The 19551-nt window shown below is 35.3% G+C and overlaps 1 protein-coding gene across 8 annotated transcripts in view; it reads right to left on the reverse strand.

The window, feature by feature from the left end:
* Positions 1-19551, reverse strand: part of CADPS2 (calcium dependent secretion activator 2) — a 572739-nt gene that overhangs the window by 55819 nt on the left and 497369 nt on the right. For 2 of the 8 annotated variants that reach the window (XM_077997217.1, XM_077997215.1), the window contains 6 exons: positions 18626-18767; positions 18378-18497; positions 13737-13892; positions 12173-12320; positions 11441-11455; positions 4206-4280 (listed from right to left, as the gene is read on the reverse strand). In XM_077997217.1, coding sequence (XP_077853343.1) covers positions 4206-4280; positions 11441-11455; positions 12173-12320; positions 13737-13892; positions 18378-18497; positions 18626-18767 — 656 coding nt within the window. The remainder of the gene's footprint in view (positions 1-4205; positions 4281-11440; positions 11456-12172; positions 12321-13736; positions 13893-18377; positions 18498-18625; positions 18768-19551) is intronic. The other 6 variants (XM_015134824.3, XM_077997219.1, XM_077997218.1 and 3 more) reach the window with 3 other exon arrangements.

Consider the following 19551-nt stretch of genomic DNA (forward strand, 5'->3'; position numbering starts at 1 on the left):
CCTAATGGTTTTTTTAAAGTAGTAGAAAAAGCAATCCTAAAATTAATCTGGAACCACAAAAAAACTTCAAATAACCAAAACAATTCTGAGCAAAAGAATACACTGGAGGCACGACACTTCCTAATTTCAAAATCCATTGCAAAGCTAAAATAATCAAAACACTTGATTTTTGACTATGTGGTGATGCAAAACAATGTTACTGGCATAAAAACAGATGTATAGGCCAATAGAACAAAACAGAGAACTCGGAAATAAACCCCCACACATATGGTCAACTGGTCTTTGACCAGAGTGTCAAGAGAAAAGGATGGTTTCTTCAATAAATAGTGCTGGGGAAAGTGGATGTACACATATAAAAGAATAAAATTTGACCCTTATCTCACACCATAAACAAATGGATCAACAAAACCATCAACAAAACACCATCAAGTAAAAATGGATTAAATAACTTAAGACCCCAAACCATAACACTTCTAGAATAAAACATAGGGAAAATGTTTCTTGACATTGGCCATAGCAATGATTTCTTGGCTATGATACGAAAAACACAGGCAACACAATTTTTTAAAAAATGAGATTATATCAAATAAAACAGCTTCTGCACAGCAAGGGAAACAATCAACATAATGAAAAGGCAACCTACAAAATGGGAGAAAATGTTTACAAACTATTTGTCTGATAAGGAGTTGACATCTAACAATAGCAAAAAAAAAAAAATTAAAAATTAAAAATTAAATAAAATGAGCAAAGCACTATGTCTCTAATGAACATGTATAAATGGCCAACAGGTATACAAAAAGGAGCTTAATATCACTAATCTTTGGAGAAATGCAGATCAAAATGACAGTGAGATATTAGCTCACATCTGTTTGGATGGCTTTTATCAACAATCCGAAAGATAACAGGTATTGGTGAGAATGTGGAGAAAATGCCCATTGTTGGTGGATATGTGAACTGGTGTAGCCACTATGGGAAATAGTGTGTAGAATCCTCAAAACATGAAAAATAGAACTACCATATGATTTAGCAACTCCACTAATGGGTATATAGCCAAAGGAATTGAAATTAGTATATCGAAGAGATATCTGCACTCTCATTTCTTTGCAGCATTCTTCTCAATAGGCAAGACTTGGAAGCAACTTTAATATCCACAAGACAGGTGAATGGATAATGAAAATGAGTTACGCGCACATAATGAAATATTATTCAGCCTCAAAAGAAGAAGGAAATCCTGCCATTTGAGACAAACAGATGAACCTGGAATATATTATGCTCTGTGAAATAAGTCAGACACAGAAGATTAAATATTACATAGTACCAATTATATGAGGAATTACAAGTAGTCAAAATAATAGAAGCAGAGGGTAGAATGTTGGTTTCTCAGGAGCTGAGGGGAGGGTGAAATGGGGAGATATTTGTCAAAAGCAGTCTCAGTTATGCATGATGAATAAGTCCTAGAGAGCTACTCTACAGCACAGTGCTACAGAAAACAATACTATTTGCTAAGAGAATTGATCTTATGTGACTGTTATCACACACAGAAATAATTATTTAAGAGGGGTGGAGGAAACTTTGGGAGGTGGTGGGTAAGTTTATGGTACAGTTAGAGGTGATGGTTTTATGATTATATACTTATATGGCTGTATACTTATCTATAAACTCATCTTATATATATTAAGCATGTACACATTTTTTGTCTGTTAATATCTTAATAAAATGGTTTTAAAATATCATAATTATGGAGATAATTTACATCATCTTTTTAGAAAACATCAATTATTGTCATCTCTTATAGAAGCTTGAGATGTTTGGTTCAACCTAACAAGTAAACTTATTTTATACTTTTCAACCAAAGAATTAAAGATAAGTACTATTTGACAGCAGGATAAATTAGGCATAGAGGAAAACTATAATCTAGTGCTGATTTCTAAATATAATATCCAGTATTATATGAGGCTCTTTTAATCAAAATTAAATTAAAAATTTAATTTCTCAGCTTCACTAGCCACATTTCAAGTACTCCACAACCACATGTGGCTAGTAGCTACTGGTGGACTGTGCAGGTTATTTTAGAATATCTTCTCCTTACTTAGCTCAAATACACTATTTTTAAAATTAACCAGATATATTTGATATAGAAAAATTTAAGTGTCTTACTTTGCCAGAAATGGATGCAGAGATGACATGCAGCCCCATCTGCCTTCTCTGTACTCTTCCTTCCCACCCCCAAAGCAAAACTTGTTGGACTTTTTCCTTACTGCTTGATTAACCCTATACCATCTATTGCTAGCCTGTAATTGAATGATGCCAATTATGCAAACTTCTTACAAAAGGCAACTTCCGCATGAGCACTATGTTCATGGGTTGGTTATATCTGGATAAAATTTCCCTGAAGGCCTCACAGAGAATAAGGTGCAAAGTTAACTTTATTTCACTGTAGTGGGTTGACTGTGTGGTGATGCAAGCTGCTGTGCTGGGCTTCTCAGAGGGTGGAAATCTCACTGCTCTTCCTCAGAGAGCTTGATTCTCCAGTGGTTCACCCCTTCCCTCCATGGTTTTCCTATTATTTTTTTCTCTATCTATCCACTTGTTGGTGAGTGTGAGAGGTATGTGTATGTGTAGGTGTAGGTATTTGGTGCAGTGGTAAAAATCAGGAGAACAAAAATAAGCTGGTGAGGTGGTGTGATTCTAACATCATTTTTCTTTGTGGTTGTTTTCCACTCTAAGACATGACACTAGATAATTTGAAAAATACAAAAAAAAATTGAAGACGCAATAAAAAATTCCCATTACCCAGAGAAAAGCTCTGTTAACATTCTGGTGTTTATCCTAACAGTCTTTTTCCTATAAGATACAAATTCAGACCATACTTTATACTTTTAAATATTCAGCTGTTTTCACTTAATACTATATTATGAAACTCTTCATTTACCATTAATAGTCTTTGATAGTATCATTTCTTAATACAGATGTCCCATAATTTGCTTTACCTTTTCAGATGTCCCATAATTTGCTTTACCTTTTCCCTTATTAGAAATTAAGGTTGTTTCCAAATTTTGGTAAGACATAATATGGCAAATACCAATAGTATATATTTTGTGCATCTTAGTATGACAAAATAGAAAAAGGTGAAAAGGTATTAATGTACTTGATGTATTTCCAAACTATTTTCCAGAACAGCTGTAACAATTTATACTGCCCTATATAGGAGAGGTGAGTGTCTCGCCTCACCTAAAACTGAATGTTACTTTAAAAACATGTATGCTAATTTGCTAGAGAAAATAGTATATTTTGTAGCTCACTTTGCATTCCTTAAATTATTGAGGATTAACATTGTTCATGTTCATGTGACGTCTCTGTTTTTTTTTTTTCTTTTCTAAACAGGATGTCTTTGTCTGTTTATTAAATTAGGAGTGGTTTTACCTTTGTTTCTTGTCATCCTTCCAGTTGTTTTATGAAGAAGCCTGATTTGGGGCTTTTTGATGAAGCCTTGTGAGAGCATGGGATATATCTGCTCACAGGAAAGTACCTCTAGGAACATGACCATTCTCTTTGTTCATCCTCTTAAACTCCCGGTGCTCTCATGTTCTCTCTTCCTTTCCTTATCAGCCCCCCATCTTAAATGCTACCCATGACCGTCTGCTACACCTTAGTGGGAATCTAAATCATCTAATCACTAAATGAGGCGTCCACTGCTTCATCTCTTCTTATACAGTGAAAGATCATAGCTTTTATCAAAGGTATTTTGAGCATCAAATGTGAAATCCTGGGAAACTCCTGGGTGTGGAGGACCTCAGATGTCACCCTGCAGCTTTCTCTGTCTGTCTCTGAGACCAGATCTACAGCCTTAGTGCCGTCGCCACTAAAGATGGGCTAAATTCAAGGACTGATGGCTACTCAAAGCTGCTATGGAGTTACATAGCAAGAGAACATGAATGTGACATAATAAGGTTTTACTGGAAGAAGAGTTAGTGTTAAAATGATAACAATTTTAGGAAAAGCCAAAATTTATTATATACAAAAAACAATCAAAAGTTGTTCCTAACCTTTTCTACTCCTAACTTTTCTGAAAATTCTAATTTTTTCCTGCCCTAATCTTTTAAACTACATTTTTTCTCAATTAGATGTTCAAAAATATTTTTAAAATTCTCCATTGAAAATTATTTTTCACTTTGATTTAAAAAGCTGAATAAATAATACATTACCTTTGAAACTAATAGCGAAATGATTTCTTTTACACTGTTGTCGATCAGATCATCTATTTTTGAATGGTACTGTTGCTAGATATTAAAAGATAAAAATTCATTAGTTGATATGGACACAAAATTTTTGTCATCAGTCACAAATGCTCTAAATCTACTAGTTATGACCTATCGGATTTATTTAAAATGATCACTTTGAACATTAAAAGAACAAAACCTTGAAAATGATCCACCCAATCAACACTTTTCACATTGTGGTTTGAAAATTTTCCCATGTGCACTGTTGAGTTAAGCAGCTAATGGGGTTATTATTTAGATGAATCGAGTTCTTATTCTTATTCAGGCAGAGGAATGTGAAGGATACTTTTTGTCTTCTCCTCTATAATTAAGGTGGCCATGTATTTTTCTAAAGGGTTGGTTTAGCTGGAGAAGCAAAAAGACTAGAAAAAGATTTAATTAATACTGCATTTCATGTCTGACAACTCTCATTCATAAGTTATTTTAAATGTGCTCTAGAAATAAAATGAGCTCCCAATTGTTCACTCTAAAAGGACCTTTTTGTCAGCACAGGGAGCAGCAGTTTATACAATTCTTACAATATGCTCGAGCAAGGGCAAAATTAGAATTTCATCAACAAAGGTGAATAGATGGTAACAAATTAATAGGCCATAAAAGGTATAATGAAACATCACTCACTCTCCATAGTTTTATTACCGCTTCCTCATGAAAAAGATGCCTTTAAATAAATACCAAAAAAAGATGTATTTAAAATCAACCTGAAAGACTTTTTTTTTTTTTCTTTAGAGAATACTAGAGGGCTCCATTCTTAAATTAGCAGAAGCTTTGGCTTCCAAGGCTTGTGAAGGTACATCCATTTAAACAGTAATTCTTCCTTTAGAAGCATTTATCTGACAGCTGATTGTCCCCAATAGCCACTTCACAGAAAATGTGACTTGTAAAGACTAACCCTATCTTGATGGTTCAAGGCTTCTTGGAACAGCTAACAAAATGCATAGAGTAAAAGTACTCAGGTCAATATAAACATTAGACCAACTTCACTGCTGGTTGAATGGTTTCTTAAGATGTAAGTTTTTGAAAGCTATTTTTTTTTTTTTTTTTTTGGTGCTGAAAACATGTCTCAAAGTTTCCACACAGAACAAAACATCAACTTAGGTCTGCTTTGGAATACTCAGGAACGACACTCCACCCCTCTCCCCAAGGGTTCCGACAGCTACAAGTGGTTATCATCAACCTGCATAAATAATAAATAAAGGAAGGATAATTTTGGAGTGTCTGAATTATTTTCTTTTTCTGTGTGAGTCTGAGTGTGTGTGGGTGTGAATATAAGTGCCTAATGATGAGTGATCTAAAATTAACCACATCAGTGTGAATGTGGAATTTTCTGAGCACATATTGCACCCACTAAAGCGCGTCTGTCTCACTTAAAGCCGTTATCAATTCCCAAATTTGTGCTCCCCAGAGGATAAATGGAATTGAAACATAGAGAGTGGGTTTCTATCTTGAAGAGAAGGAAAAGGGGAGAGAAGACAGAAAAACAGGTAGAAGAAACAGAGCCTGAAAATGCTGGCTGGCAGTTAAAGTTCTGATCCAATCTATTAATAATTTTCTGAGCCAGGCAGGCCCACACATGAACATATCTGAGACCAGCTGAACAATTCCAGTGCATGGGCTGATGGGTAGGGTAATCCCTCTACAGACACACTTACAAAAAAAGGCCCCCCAGCTCCTGGCTGAAAGCTGTGCAGCTGACTGTGTGATGGAGAAGCTTATGCAAATAAGCTCTGCCTGGCTCTCCCGCTCTGCCACTCTTGTTTCACACCCTTCTGACTCCATATCAGTGTATGCAGCAAGAGGAAATGAAATGCCATGTGATACTCTTTGGAGTAGAAGACGAAAGAGATACAGGAGTTGGGTTTCAAGTATCTCACTTCCCTCCTACATGGAAAGTGCTCCAAAGCATACAGGCATTGAGGCACCCAGACTTCCAAGCAGTTTCCTAAATATGCCTTATCCCCAACGTTTTTCTGTGTTTTCATAACTTTCATTTTTTGAACTCAAAGTGATCAAATGTCATCAGAAAGCTATCGTATATAAAATACAGAGCTTCTACATGTTAAACTTTTGGGTTGAATTGATTCTGGCAAATCTTTTAAAATCAAGTGATGAGCCACAAAAGAGGTCATTGATACCCATTTTCTTGAAAAGTAGTGAAAGTCAAGGGACAATAGGAACCATTAAATTCTCCTATAATACACACCTGTAGATTGTTGCTTGCTTTGATACCTGATCTAGCCATAAGCAGAGAGAAAGAGAAAAAAAAGGAAGAGATGAGGAGGGAGGGAGAGAAAATGAGAATGAATGAACAAAAACAAACACATACAATGTTAAAAAGAAAGGAATAAAGAAAGAAGTATACATCTTAAATTTAATACCCAAGGGGTAAATCCAAATAGTGTGAGGTTTTCAGATTTCTATAATATGGAATTCTGCTATTGTAAATGTATCTGATTAGATATGACTTACGCTAATACTACAACTGCTGGAAACTTTCAGAATCTGCTCTGGCTGCACAGGTGGTGGGGGTGGTAGAGGCGCATGAGCGTGAGAGAAAAGATGGCCTGAGAATTCCCATTTTACATATATATTCTGCAGATTATAACTCACATATGTCATACACAGGTAATACAAAGTCAGCTAGAAAAAGTCATTCATCAGGGGACCGAGATAACTTTCTTTTTCTGTTTTTTTTTTAAATCCTTGCTAAAAGATTTATTAAATGATGTATTTCAGGAAAATGACAGATTAACATGAAAGGAAGCTGTAGAATTAAGGAACCAGGATGAAACCAGAAATTGAAATATGTCAATAAATGTAATTAATGATTAACTGTGAAAGTAATATTTGTGTGTGCACACATTTAAAATAAGGCAAGTCAAAAACTGCCAAAATAACAATGGATATTATGTGTTCATCTGGGGTGGGTACAGGAGTGTTCAGTGGTTGTTTAAAACATCTAAGATCAGTGGTGTGCTTAAACTAGTTCACAAAAGCAGCTTTTTAGAAATTTTCAGATAACTTTCAAAGACAAACACGAACATGCAAAAAGAGATCACAGGTAAAAACAGCGTTTATCTGCATAGACATTTACAAGATAAAATTGCTAGTTTTTTTTTCCCATTTAGTATAACAGACATTTTTGTAAGAATTTGGTACATTTTTGTTTCCAACAATAAAAACCTAAAAAGTTTTTATCAGAGGCTGGGCATGGTGGATCATGCCTGTAATCCCAGCACTTTTGGAAGTCAAAGTGGGAGGATCGCCTGAGCCCGAGTTCGAGGTTGCAGTGAGCTATGAATATGCCACTGCACTTCAGCATGGGTGACAGAAGGAGACAAAAAAATAAAAAATACTGAGAAAAGGTAATGCATATACACTGTTGGTGGGAATGTAAATTAATTCAGCCACTGTGGAAAGCAGTTTGAAGATTTCTCAAAGAACTTAAAACAGAGCTACCATTTGACCCAGCAATCCCATTACTGGGTACATATCCAAAGGAACACAGATTACTACTCCAAACAAACGAAAACAAAAGCAAAACAAAAACCACTTGAATTTGTGTGTTCATTGCCATGTTTTTTTTTTTTTTTTTTTTTTTTTTTGAGATGGAGTCTCACTCTGCAGCCCAGGCTGGAGTGCAGTGGCGCGATCTCGGCTCACCGCAAGCTCCGCCTCCCGGGTTCCCGCCATTCTCCTGCCTCAGCCTCCCAAGCAGCTGGGACTACAGGCGCCTGCCACCTCGCCCGGCTAGTTTTTTGTATTTTAGTAGAGGCAGGGTTTCACCGTGTTAGCCAGGATGGTCTCGATCTCCTGACCTCGTGATCCGCCCGCCTTGGCCTCCCAAAGTGCTGGGATTACAGGCTTGATCGACTGCGCCCGGCTGCCATGTTATTCACAGTAGCAAAGACATGAAATCAACCTATGTGTTCATCAACGGTAGACCAGATAAAGAAAATATGGTACATATACACCACGGAATACTGCACAGCCATTAAAAAGTACAAAATCATGTCCTTTGCAGCCACATGGATGTAGCTGGAGGCCATAATCCTAAGCAAATTAACACAGGAACAGAAAATCAGATACTCCATGTTCTCACTTATAAGTGGGAGCTAAACACTGAGAACACATGGACATAAACATGGGAACAACAGGCACTGTGGACTGCTAGAGGGGAGAGGGAAGGAGGGAGATACGGATGGAAAAACTACCTATTGAGTACCAAGCTCAGGACCTGGGTGCAACACCCACGTGTAACAAAACTACACATGTACCCCCATATCTACAACAAAAGTTGAAATTAAAAAAAAGAAAAAAAATAAAATTCTTAGAATACTTCAAGTTGGATTGATAATCTTAGATTCTAGGGCTTTGTCAGATTTCAATTCATTCTTAAGCTAAGTCTCCCCACATCTGCTCTCAAAGGCAAACTGTGCCTGCTTTCCCAGCAGGTGACTCTGGACTTACATTCAAATAACCATTCAGGAATCCTTACTTCTTGAAGCCCAGGGAAATCATAGGTCAGGCACATTCCGAAATCCTGGCCTCTCTACAATCAGGTGAACAGCACCACCTCACCTGACTGTTGTTACACAAATACACTCAGGAAATGAAGACTAATTAGATGCCAGTGAATTCCAGCTTTCTTAAAAGATTCTGGACCTTGTCTTGGGGTATATAATATTTTAAAGGTACTGGATTGTTAGTTCCAGAAATGGGTGCATTTTAATTTAACTGAGAATAAAATTGGCCCAAGTAGGGCCCCTTGCTCCCCTGAATTGCCATATTAATGAGTTTTCACCTTCATCATCAACTAATGGGACCACTGAATGAAGTGGTTCTGAGGGCTGATGAATGCCTACAGCCCATGTAGTCATCTGCTTTTGTGCAGTTATGGATAATGAAGATCCTAAACACTTCGGTGGTTTTGTGATCTCAACATCTGTCCCTGAGGGACTGGCCTGAGATTGCTGACTCATTTCACATAGCTGTCACATAAGCAGATCATTCACCCAATAATCACTCCATTAAACCCTATTCTGGGCCTCAGTGGAACATGTTGGCATCATCATGTAGCGTGTAAGAAAACAGAATCATAACTTAGAAGCACAGAAGGGAATGCACTGTGGGGAAGGAGTTGCGCAAGTTTTATCCAAGCGATGACAATATAACAAATTTACTAGAGATTTTGGAGAGGTAATTTATTTATAATTTAGCAAAAACATTGCTGCCGTGTTTAACTATGTAGTACATATTTTTTATATGGTTCCAAATTGTCTAGTGATCTAGTTTTTTCAACAACTTTGTTGCTATTTTAAATGGGGTTCACTGACTCACCTGTATATGTAATGTACACACTAATTTTCAACAATTCCAAAACTTATCTTGGCATATATAGAGAGGGAAGGTCTATGCAATTATGTGAGTATGTTTACTGGAGAGAAAAAACAAAGTATAAAATTCTTTTGCAATGAAATTCTTGTTTGCCACTTTTTCAGGGTTGCTAATGGGTTTTACACCTGCACATTTTGAACTATGTTAATTGTGTGAAAGTTGTGGGGAACTAATTGTCTCTGGTGTGAATGCACAGGTGCACACATAATGAACAGCAGTAGATTCCTCTTCAAAACCACCCACCTATTAATGTAAAGAATCATTTGACAATGTAACAATGTTCGTCATTTGTGTGTGTGTGTGTGTGTGTGTGCCTGTTTTTCCTCTTAAGTACTACAGCAAGTTGTTTCTTACAGGGGAGGATTTTTAAAGCCGTGACAACAAATCTGTTCATTCACTCAGCAAACATTTACTAAGTGCCTACTGCATGTCAGGTACTGCAGTGTATGTTAAAATAAGAACAAATGGATAAACCCAGTATCAATGGAAGATGATTCCACAAACCAGATGAGAAAAGAATAGGTTTATGAAGAAACAAGATAATATTCTCAGGCAGACAATCAAAGGCTTACAGCTGGGTATTAAAAAAAATGAGGAGGTAAATAGGAAACACTGGTATCTAAGCCAGTTGCCTACTTATTCAGATAATTAGATATAATAAATCATGTTGTAAGCGATCAGAGAATGGTAATTACTGAACATTCTATAACACATATCAGTTACTTGATAAATTTGTAAGGTTGTATGCTATGGTATTATAAATACATTTTTTTTCTGCTGAATTGCTCAAATAATAAAACTATGTATTCATGCATAAATATAAATTATGGCCAAATAGCTAATGTCTATATCTGGGGCAATAGGTATAGAATTCACAAGTAGTAATCCTTCCCATCTACCTTCACAGTTAACTAAGCCCTTCTGCTTGGATGAGAATTGTCAGCCCAGGAAGAATCACCCTGAATTTGATTCCCAATTGTCAACTGTAAGACTTGTAAGATGTAACCTACCTGCAGGACACAAAGACATTCTGACTCATGGAAAAAATTAAAAAAAAAAAGTAACACTAGTTAATCCTTTATGCATAAAGTTTTTCTAACCTTGTAACTCAGGGATTCTGGGATGGTATTTTATGATGACCTGTTGTGGAGGAGGGCAGAAGTCTCATGACACAGGCCTGCCTCTTCCTTACCTCTGATGATGGTCACATCCTAGGCCATGAGTGGGAGGAAAGACTGTATCACTGGTGGGCTTGTACCTCACTGAAATCCACCATTGGGTTCATCTCTATGAAGTGACTTTGGGTGTGGACTTCTGGTTCAAGTTTTTAGGGGCTATATGTCATCTAAAGCTCCAAACTTGAAATTCTTTTGGTATTAAAAGTATACTGTAGATAAATGCTTGAAAAATGTAATCACTCTGCTCCTATAGCTATTCAGATTTCAATTTAAAAGAAGGTGAATTAATTTGGTTTTAAATCATTTTATCTTTAAAATTTTAAGAGTAGTTTATAAATTCTGCAGCCTAACACAGGAGAAACATTCCCCTTGTCATTATTTAAGGTATAAGTATTTAGTGGTTTAGTGAATCTTTGGACTATTGCTATGTTATTGTAAGCTGTTAGCCTTATATATGCGAACACAGAAGCCAAAAATCTGAAAATAAATTCATATAATTCTAATTTGAAAAGATGAAAATAAAAATACATATTTACAAAAATAATAACTCAAATGAAATGTGCTTTTAGAAAAAAAAATGAGACTTACCCATTGACTACCAAACTGGATCATGCCATGGGGGAAAAAAAAAGATGATGAAAGAGAACAGAAGGGAAGAATAAAGAAATGAAGAAAAAGTAATTACAACGGGAAAAAAAGGCAACAAAATGTCAACTTAAACAGATAATTGAAGAAAAATAAATCAATTTTCACCCAATCACCACTCTCAACAAAAAATCATGGGGTAAAATAAAATTGTACTTCTGAATATAAAACCAAACAAAATATAAATCAAATAGAAAGAATAGGATATTTATTGATAAGAACGAGGTCTAGATTTTTAAGTCTATTTCTACCTAAATTTTTTAAAATGGGAACTACTGTGTAAATAAACTATTTCATACTTTTTTGTGTGTCTTTTATAGATGCAAACTCTGGATACTCTAGATTTGATAAACAAAACAGGTAGCTTTCCAGATTTCTCATTTGGTTGTAAAAAGCAAGGTTTATGTAAATGACACAACACTTAAGCTGTTAAAAGCTGTATCTAAAAATTCATGGCCACTTATACAATTTTAGACCGTATTTATATCAAAAAGGAGAAACCGACATGAGCAAAGGATAACGGGCATTCTATTATTATAATAAAGAAAAGATCAAACATTTGGTGCTGGAGAACTTGGTCTTTTCAATCCAATCTAGAGAATGCCTTGTGGAAAGAGCATCTCGCATGCCAAGGCACCCTGTGCTTCCTTTCCCCATGTGGCAAATTCTACATACCTCTTGTCCTCCATCCAGGGCACAGAGTTTGGTGCTTTGCTTTTTGGCGTCGACTAATACATTAAACATAGTGCAAACAGAAGCTGGAATGCGCAAGTCAGTTGTTTTGCTTGCCTTTTGTAGCTTGAGTTCAAATGCAGTTCTTGTTCTAGTTTTTAAAACATGAATTCAGAGTAAGAAATTCTGCTATACACCTCACCTGTCTTGTAAAAAGTGAAATCAACTCTATAAGATGCTAATTTAAAACATGCAAATAAGGAGTAAGCAGTGTGGTAGTGCTTGGGCACTAAGGGGTGGGATGCTTTTCTTTTCAGGTGTCTCAACGAAAGATCAGATTGTGATATTTTTATATTAAGCCTAGCTTCATCCAGTCACTCAGGCAGTATCACAACCCAAATGAAGCTTTTTGTTATATATAGAGTACCACATTTAATGGAAAAAAACTCGTAATTTCAGTTATTGTCTGAATTAATTGTCTGAATTTACAAGTAGAAAAATCACACACTTGTATGCATTTAAGCAGAAAATATCCTCTATGCGAGGGCTTACCAAATTAGAAAAAAAATAAGCACAAGTCTAGAAAACTCTAAACATCGTAATCAATGTACGACAGACAATGTGTAATTCTTTTATGTCACTTACATTCTCTTTCAAAAACCTAAAATTGCAGACAGGGTTTTGAAAGAAACTGCATCATGAGCAATTTGAATTGGTTTTGCTGAAGTATCCTATGAAAATCCACAGATTTGAGACATGAAAATCAAACATGATTTTTAAAAAACATTAAACTACCTAATCCAGGGCTTTGCCTTAAGGGGTCACTGAACATTATTCTAAAGACAGATTTTTTTTTCTTGGTTTCAAGATTTCAGAAATATCCAATTGGCCTCACCAGTGTTTGAATGCTTTTCTAATATGTGGCTCCATATTGTCCTTGTATACATAATGAACAAGGACAACGGAAAAAAAATGCTTGACCAATTAGGATGCAAAGCTGATTTTGTAAAACTATTATAAAATGAAAGCACATTTGGAAGAATACAAAGCCTCATAACTTATTTCCAGTTAAGTTATAAAGAATGTAAGCAGGTAGATGGAACTCATCAGATGTGGACAGAAAATACCAGAAAATAGTAATCCCAGAACAACTGATGGTGCTGATCCTATTTTGAGTTTACTATGCCATTTCACAGCACACAGACACAGTACATAATGCATACAGAACATAACAGGCCTTTTTCATATGTCTCAGGAGATATTACCTTGGGAATTTAAAGCACAGTATTCCCAGAGAGATAACAATAAGCCCTAAAGAAACCATTAATATGGTATAGATGTTACTGACTAAGGCAATCGTTGGGAGACCTGAAAAAAAGTATCCAGCCAATTTCATCAATTACATGGGTCCTCAGAATTGAATCAAGATAACCTAATGCTCATTAAATGTTGGAATAGTAGTGCATAATGAAACCTTGGCTGTGACAATAATATATTAGGTACTTGATAAAAAGTGATATTTTTGGGTGCTGGAACATTAAGCAGCAATTTGAAAATACATGTCTACCTTTTGACACAGGCCTCTAGCATATCACTGGCCATTAGTTTAAGTCTTTGCTCTAAGTGGTGGGCAAATTCCTGTTCTGGCCAGTGCAGATCAAAGACAAACATTTGCAGTGCATCAAGTTTCCAAAAAAGGTCTTCTGATGTTGCTGAGCCATTGCTAGAAGAAAAAGGAAAAATGAACATCATGAACTCCCCCTGTTAATTAGATTTATCATTAATACATTGTTTTTTCTTTTCTGTATCAATTGCCATCAGTGAAAAAAAATCATATAAAATCTTGAATGATCCAATATTTTCTTTGTTCAGCCTTCTAATTGTTCCTTTACAATTCTTAATAAGGCAGGGCAAGGAGAATAAAATAGAAATAAATATGGTGGTAGGGCACCACTGCACTCCAGCCTGGGTGACAGAGCAAGACTCCGTCTCAAAAAAAGCAAAACAAAACAAAAACAACAAAAAAAATATGGTGGTAGGGTTTCATACAAAGAGGTAAAATGGATACGTATACTTTACTAAGGAAATTATATTGTGTACATAAGAACAAACATTGTAACTGTTCACTAGGATAAAGATTCTTGCAAATCCCCAAAATTATGTTTTATGCAGGAAAATTCTTATGTTAGCAACCAGTACCTTTGCCGTTATTCATGCATATGTGCTTCTGTCACCATGGTGGTTTCTGTCTATCTACACGTGTGTAGAATATAGGGTCCCTGAATTTCTCAATTATAGGTAAAGGTGAGACAGGTACTGGAAATAAAATGGGCTAGATAGGGAAGCAATCTTTTATTTTCATTTTTTGCCTTTTCTGGCTTATTAAAACCCAACTTAGTGGAAGGTGTGGTCTAACAGAGGAATGACATTCAGGGTGCTCTAAAGATGGAGAAAAACAATGCATTTCAGTTCTTTATACCTAACTGTGGAGTCAAGATTTGCTAAGCATTCACTACTATGGTGAAATTACTCTAGAGGACTGTGCTATCAGCCCATGTAAGAAGGTAACTCATATAATATTTTGGCAAAGGGTCATGCTATTACTTTCCATTATGCAAGTACATAGGCTAATACAGAAACAAATGTTTTGAAAGTAAAATATTCCTACACCAAAACATATTGAAATTTAACTATAAAAAGCATAAAAGCAAAAGCAGAAAAACAAAGCTGCTGTATGATTCATTTGTTCTCAGCTTTCCAACAATTGCTTCACATATACTAACTTCAAATTTGTATTTCTAGTCTACAAAAGAAAATTAAAGAAATAAACTCATTTATTACAACATCGCAGTGGAAAATACCTATGCAACAAACCTGCACATTCTGTGCATGTATCCCAGAACTTAAAGTAAAACTTAAAAAAATAAATTGTTTAAAGCACCACATTATTTAGCTAAATATATCTTAATGAGCTAGCTTAGAAAAAAAGTCACCTCTTGCTCTTGACTAATGAAAAACTTATTTCTGCCCTCCACCCTGGCCTCAGCATCAAAGCTCTATCACAAACCTACATTGCTTTTCTCTTCTCATTCTGCCAGTAATTCCTCCTGATCTCCTTGTCTAGCCAAAATGCCCTCAGATTTAAGTTCTCTAGGGACCAATCACAGCAAAGCAGTGAACACTCCCATAGCACTTTATTCACTTAAATCTCTTCACCTTAATATTCAGTGCCTCAAATGCACCATTAAATAAGAGAACCAGACAACACCATGCTGATTCTACAGTGAAAATGTTGAAAAAACACTACCTTTATTTCTCCTTTTGCCATATGTAATACAATTAAGAGAAAAAAAGACCAAACAAAATCTCCTTTCACATCCACAGTGTACAGTTTGGTAGATTAGAGGAACTAAGTCTTAACAATAACTGAATACAATTGGCGAAGAAGCAAATCTACTTCTTATAATCTTTTTACTTTGGAGAAATGTAACTATTTGAAATGTATATATTCTTTAACAACACAATGACAAGGAAAAACATCATAAAACAAAATCTCTATTGGTAAAGGCAGAATTCTACTAAAAATAGATTTTCTAATAATATACAACAACCTTTATAGAGATATGGTTATATTTTTCTTCTGTTTGATTCTATAGTAAGATTCTTGACAATAAATGTGTTTAATTGGGAATGTAATTAAGAAAACAAGTGTTTGTTATAATTAGACAGATATATGAAAAAAATGTGAGTAGGCTTTCTCTGGAGTTAGTACATATAACCTGCAATTTATTCAGAGCTTTTTCATTTTAAAATTATTTCTAATCAGTGACCTATTCCTAAAGGTATTATTAACAGATTAAAGAATTCAAATGTGAATAAGTGACTCTGAGATAATTTCCTAAAAATGCCAGCAGGAAACTTAACTTACTGGCATTCATTTCTAGAGAAAAAAAAAAACAATAAAGATTTATATACAGATAGATACGTGGATGAGCAATCCTTGCATGATTTATGCATTAGTAGGCAGGGATGTATCTTCAAAACCATGGTTACTTTTATATTCTTCGTATTTAATCAGTAGTTGTATTTTTAATTCTTTATGTTAAATATAAATGTTTCTTGTTACGTTTCAAACTTCAAAAAACAAATGGCAATACCATCGTAACGTTATGAGTAATTCTGGACACTCTGACAAAGAACCTAATGTTGATAACCTTGGTAGGTAAAGATAATGGTGATCAACTTGTAAAAAACATTTTTCAATTTCCCCAGAATGGTGAAAGCACGATCACTTTACTTATAAAGCCCCAATTTGTCATTATTTCTGTCCTGAGATTAACATACTTTAAAAAAGAGTCCTCAATAAGGGATTCGGAGTTCATAAAAATCCCAAAGTTAATAAAAGAGTACTAACAAAAAACTAAATTTCACAGGATAATGCCCATGATAGTGTTCTTGGCTAAAATCAAGTGTTAAATAGATGAGAAATTAGGAAGAAAATGAGTTAAATTATAAAACAGTGTAAAAAATAACAAAAAATCATACACTTAGGTTCATTATACTTTGTAGGTAATTTTCTGAGCACACACAGACACCACTTTACACACTCTAATGGCCAAAAGCATTTATCTGTAAGAAAAAAAATTCACATGTAACATAACATCCTAGTGAGTATTATGAATGTAGTTATGATGTTTAACTTGGAGAAATACTGCTGTATTACTTTGCAAGTTATTCTCTTTCTTGGTCTTTTCCTATCTCTTTTCTTGATTGTGTGCATACCTGACTGGGTGTGGATTTGCAGTTGGTGGTGAGACAGGTAGAAAAACAGCAAGTTCTTAAACACAATGTTCTGTGAGAGCAGAACAAATTAATGACAGGAGTGAGGAATCTGTAGTCAAACAAACCTGGGTTCAAATGTTGCCTCTGTCACTTACTTGCTGTGAGATATTGGGTAAGTTTTGTTTCTTAGTTTCCTTATGACTTAGTTTTCTTAACTGTAAAATGGGGATAATGATATGAGGTTGTTATAAAGATTAAATGAGACAAATAACTTGGCAATGTACTGGAAACACAGTAAATTCTCAATAAATGGAAGCTATTTTTCTTCCTTTCATGATTATTCTTTCTAGTTGATTTCATATGAGATCTTGGGCAAAGCAGGTAACTGCCCAAGTTTTCCCATTTGTAAACTAGGACTATTACTTCGTTCTGATCGCTGTGAGGTATAGTTTTAAAAGCTATACCATTATAAATTATAATGATGATGCCTGATGATAGCAATAATAACAAAAACAACAATGTATAGTAGTACTAATTATTATTTACTGGGTGCCTAGGATATGCCAATAGTACTAATCATTTATTGAGAGCCTAGGATGTGCCTCAATACAGTTTTTTTTTTTTTTAAAGAATCATCACAAAAACATCATCTTTCAATTAGGTGTCATAATTGTTTTAGAGTTGAGGAAAAAGCTCAGGTTAAGAAAGACTTACAATTAATAAGCTAAGATCTAAATTCAGACCTGATAAATTTAAAATCCCATTCCTGTTCACTTCAGTGTTTCTTAGTTGCTGATTCTGCAACAGGCAAACTCATCATGATGTGAAGTTAATATGGTTTTTGATGATATAAAGACTATTTAAAAATACCAGGATATACCAACTGCATAATAAAAGAACAAAAGAAGAACTTCCTGGTTTTGGCAATGAAAGGACAACCCCTTCCCTGCATGATGTAGTACTGTTTTTTAGAAGTTGAGACTAAGATAAAAATAGAAAAACATTATATTCTTGAAACCATTCTTCCAAAGGTTTTCTAGTTGCACAAGGTGAGTCATCTGGTCAGTAATAAAGCTGGAGCTAAGAATCCTCAAAATGCCTATACTTAAGAAGAACTCTGGTTATTTTACTTAGGGTACCATGTCACCAAATGATTTACTTAGGGTAGAATGTCACCAAATGATTCCTATCCCACATATTACATATGAACTACATTAAACTAGTGTATTTTTTCTTTTTAATCGACATCATTCATTACAGATATGCTAAGCTTAGCTTACTAGCTTAAAAAACTCAAAATAAAAAAAAGCAGTATTCCTCAACCAACGATGATAAATGCCATGCAGTCTAAACACATCTGCGCAGAACACAGCCCAGGCCATGCACCAGCTAACACATCACCAGGAAATAAGTGAGGAATACACACGTGGACTCATATAAAGAAGGCATCCACGAAGGAGTAGAAATGTTAGGAATCTGTGGAAGATTAAGAGGCAGACTTGGAACTTTTGGAAGAGCTACATTGGGAAGACTGTTGGCGATATTCCTGTAAAGAAACAAACAACGTGGGAAGGGACCACCATAAGCGATAACTACAGATGGCCAATCTAAGTAAAATCATAAGGTCAAGGTTGAAGAGGCAGGTGCTCTACGGACACTAGGTAAGATACCTACTTGACAGGTTGCCATGTCTCCTGCTCAAAACCTCTGTGAATTGACTGGGCGATGGAGGACTCCATGAGATCCACGTAGCGGACAACCAAGGGTACAAAGATTTCTTGCAAGTGTTTGTGAAATTTTCCATTACACAGAAGTGCTGAAATAGCCAAGCAGAAACAGTGTTTGTCAGAGGGATAATATCAGACATTTGGAAAATATAGGCCAAAAAAAACATGTTTCCTGAGAAAGTCTGACACAGAAGAACTGATAAAATGCAGATGAGAGTACATCATATCCCCCATATTGAATATCAGATCATGGAAACTGATCAAAAAGTATAATTAGCCTTCTATATATGACTGTCAAAACACAAATAGATAATACCTCTCTAAAATTCTCCTGGCAGGTGGTATGTTTTTATTTTCTAAGAGGTTTAACACATAGGCACATGACCACTCGCTGGAAATTCAAGGGAGCTGCCAGCTCCCCTGAAGGTCCCGACACATGTAAATACAGCAATTAAGCAGAGTTACAACCTCTGTGCTATGCTGTGTATCACAAAGGAGCTAAATCTGCTCAATTCTATGAGGTAAGTTTGATTACTTGTAAAAGCTATTCTTGTTCACTCAGGAGGGTGTCTGTGGGTTTGGGAATATCTATTTTGATTCATGAACATTATAGTTATTTGTGGAGTTTTGTTTTTAGTCATTCAATTTTGCATATCTGTATTTAAAAACAGTCAGCATATCACATGGATTTTTCAGTTTTCCATTTGTCTTTAACAAATGATAGTATGGAACATCCTACCTAAAGTAGTGACAGAAGTCTCAGAATTTGTGCCACAAGGCTGCTGGGCAAGGTACACTCACCTTTTTCAGGTGATGAATGTTTTCTATGCAGATGATACAATTTTATTAAAATACAGGTGAGTATGTACCTAA

This window comes from Macaca mulatta, chromosome 3 (assembly GCF_049350105.2).
Source record: "Macaca mulatta isolate MMU2019108-1 chromosome 3, T2T-MMU8v2.0, whole genome shotgun sequence".
Taxonomy (NCBI): domain Eukaryota; kingdom Metazoa; phylum Chordata; class Mammalia; order Primates; family Cercopithecidae; genus Macaca; species Macaca mulatta.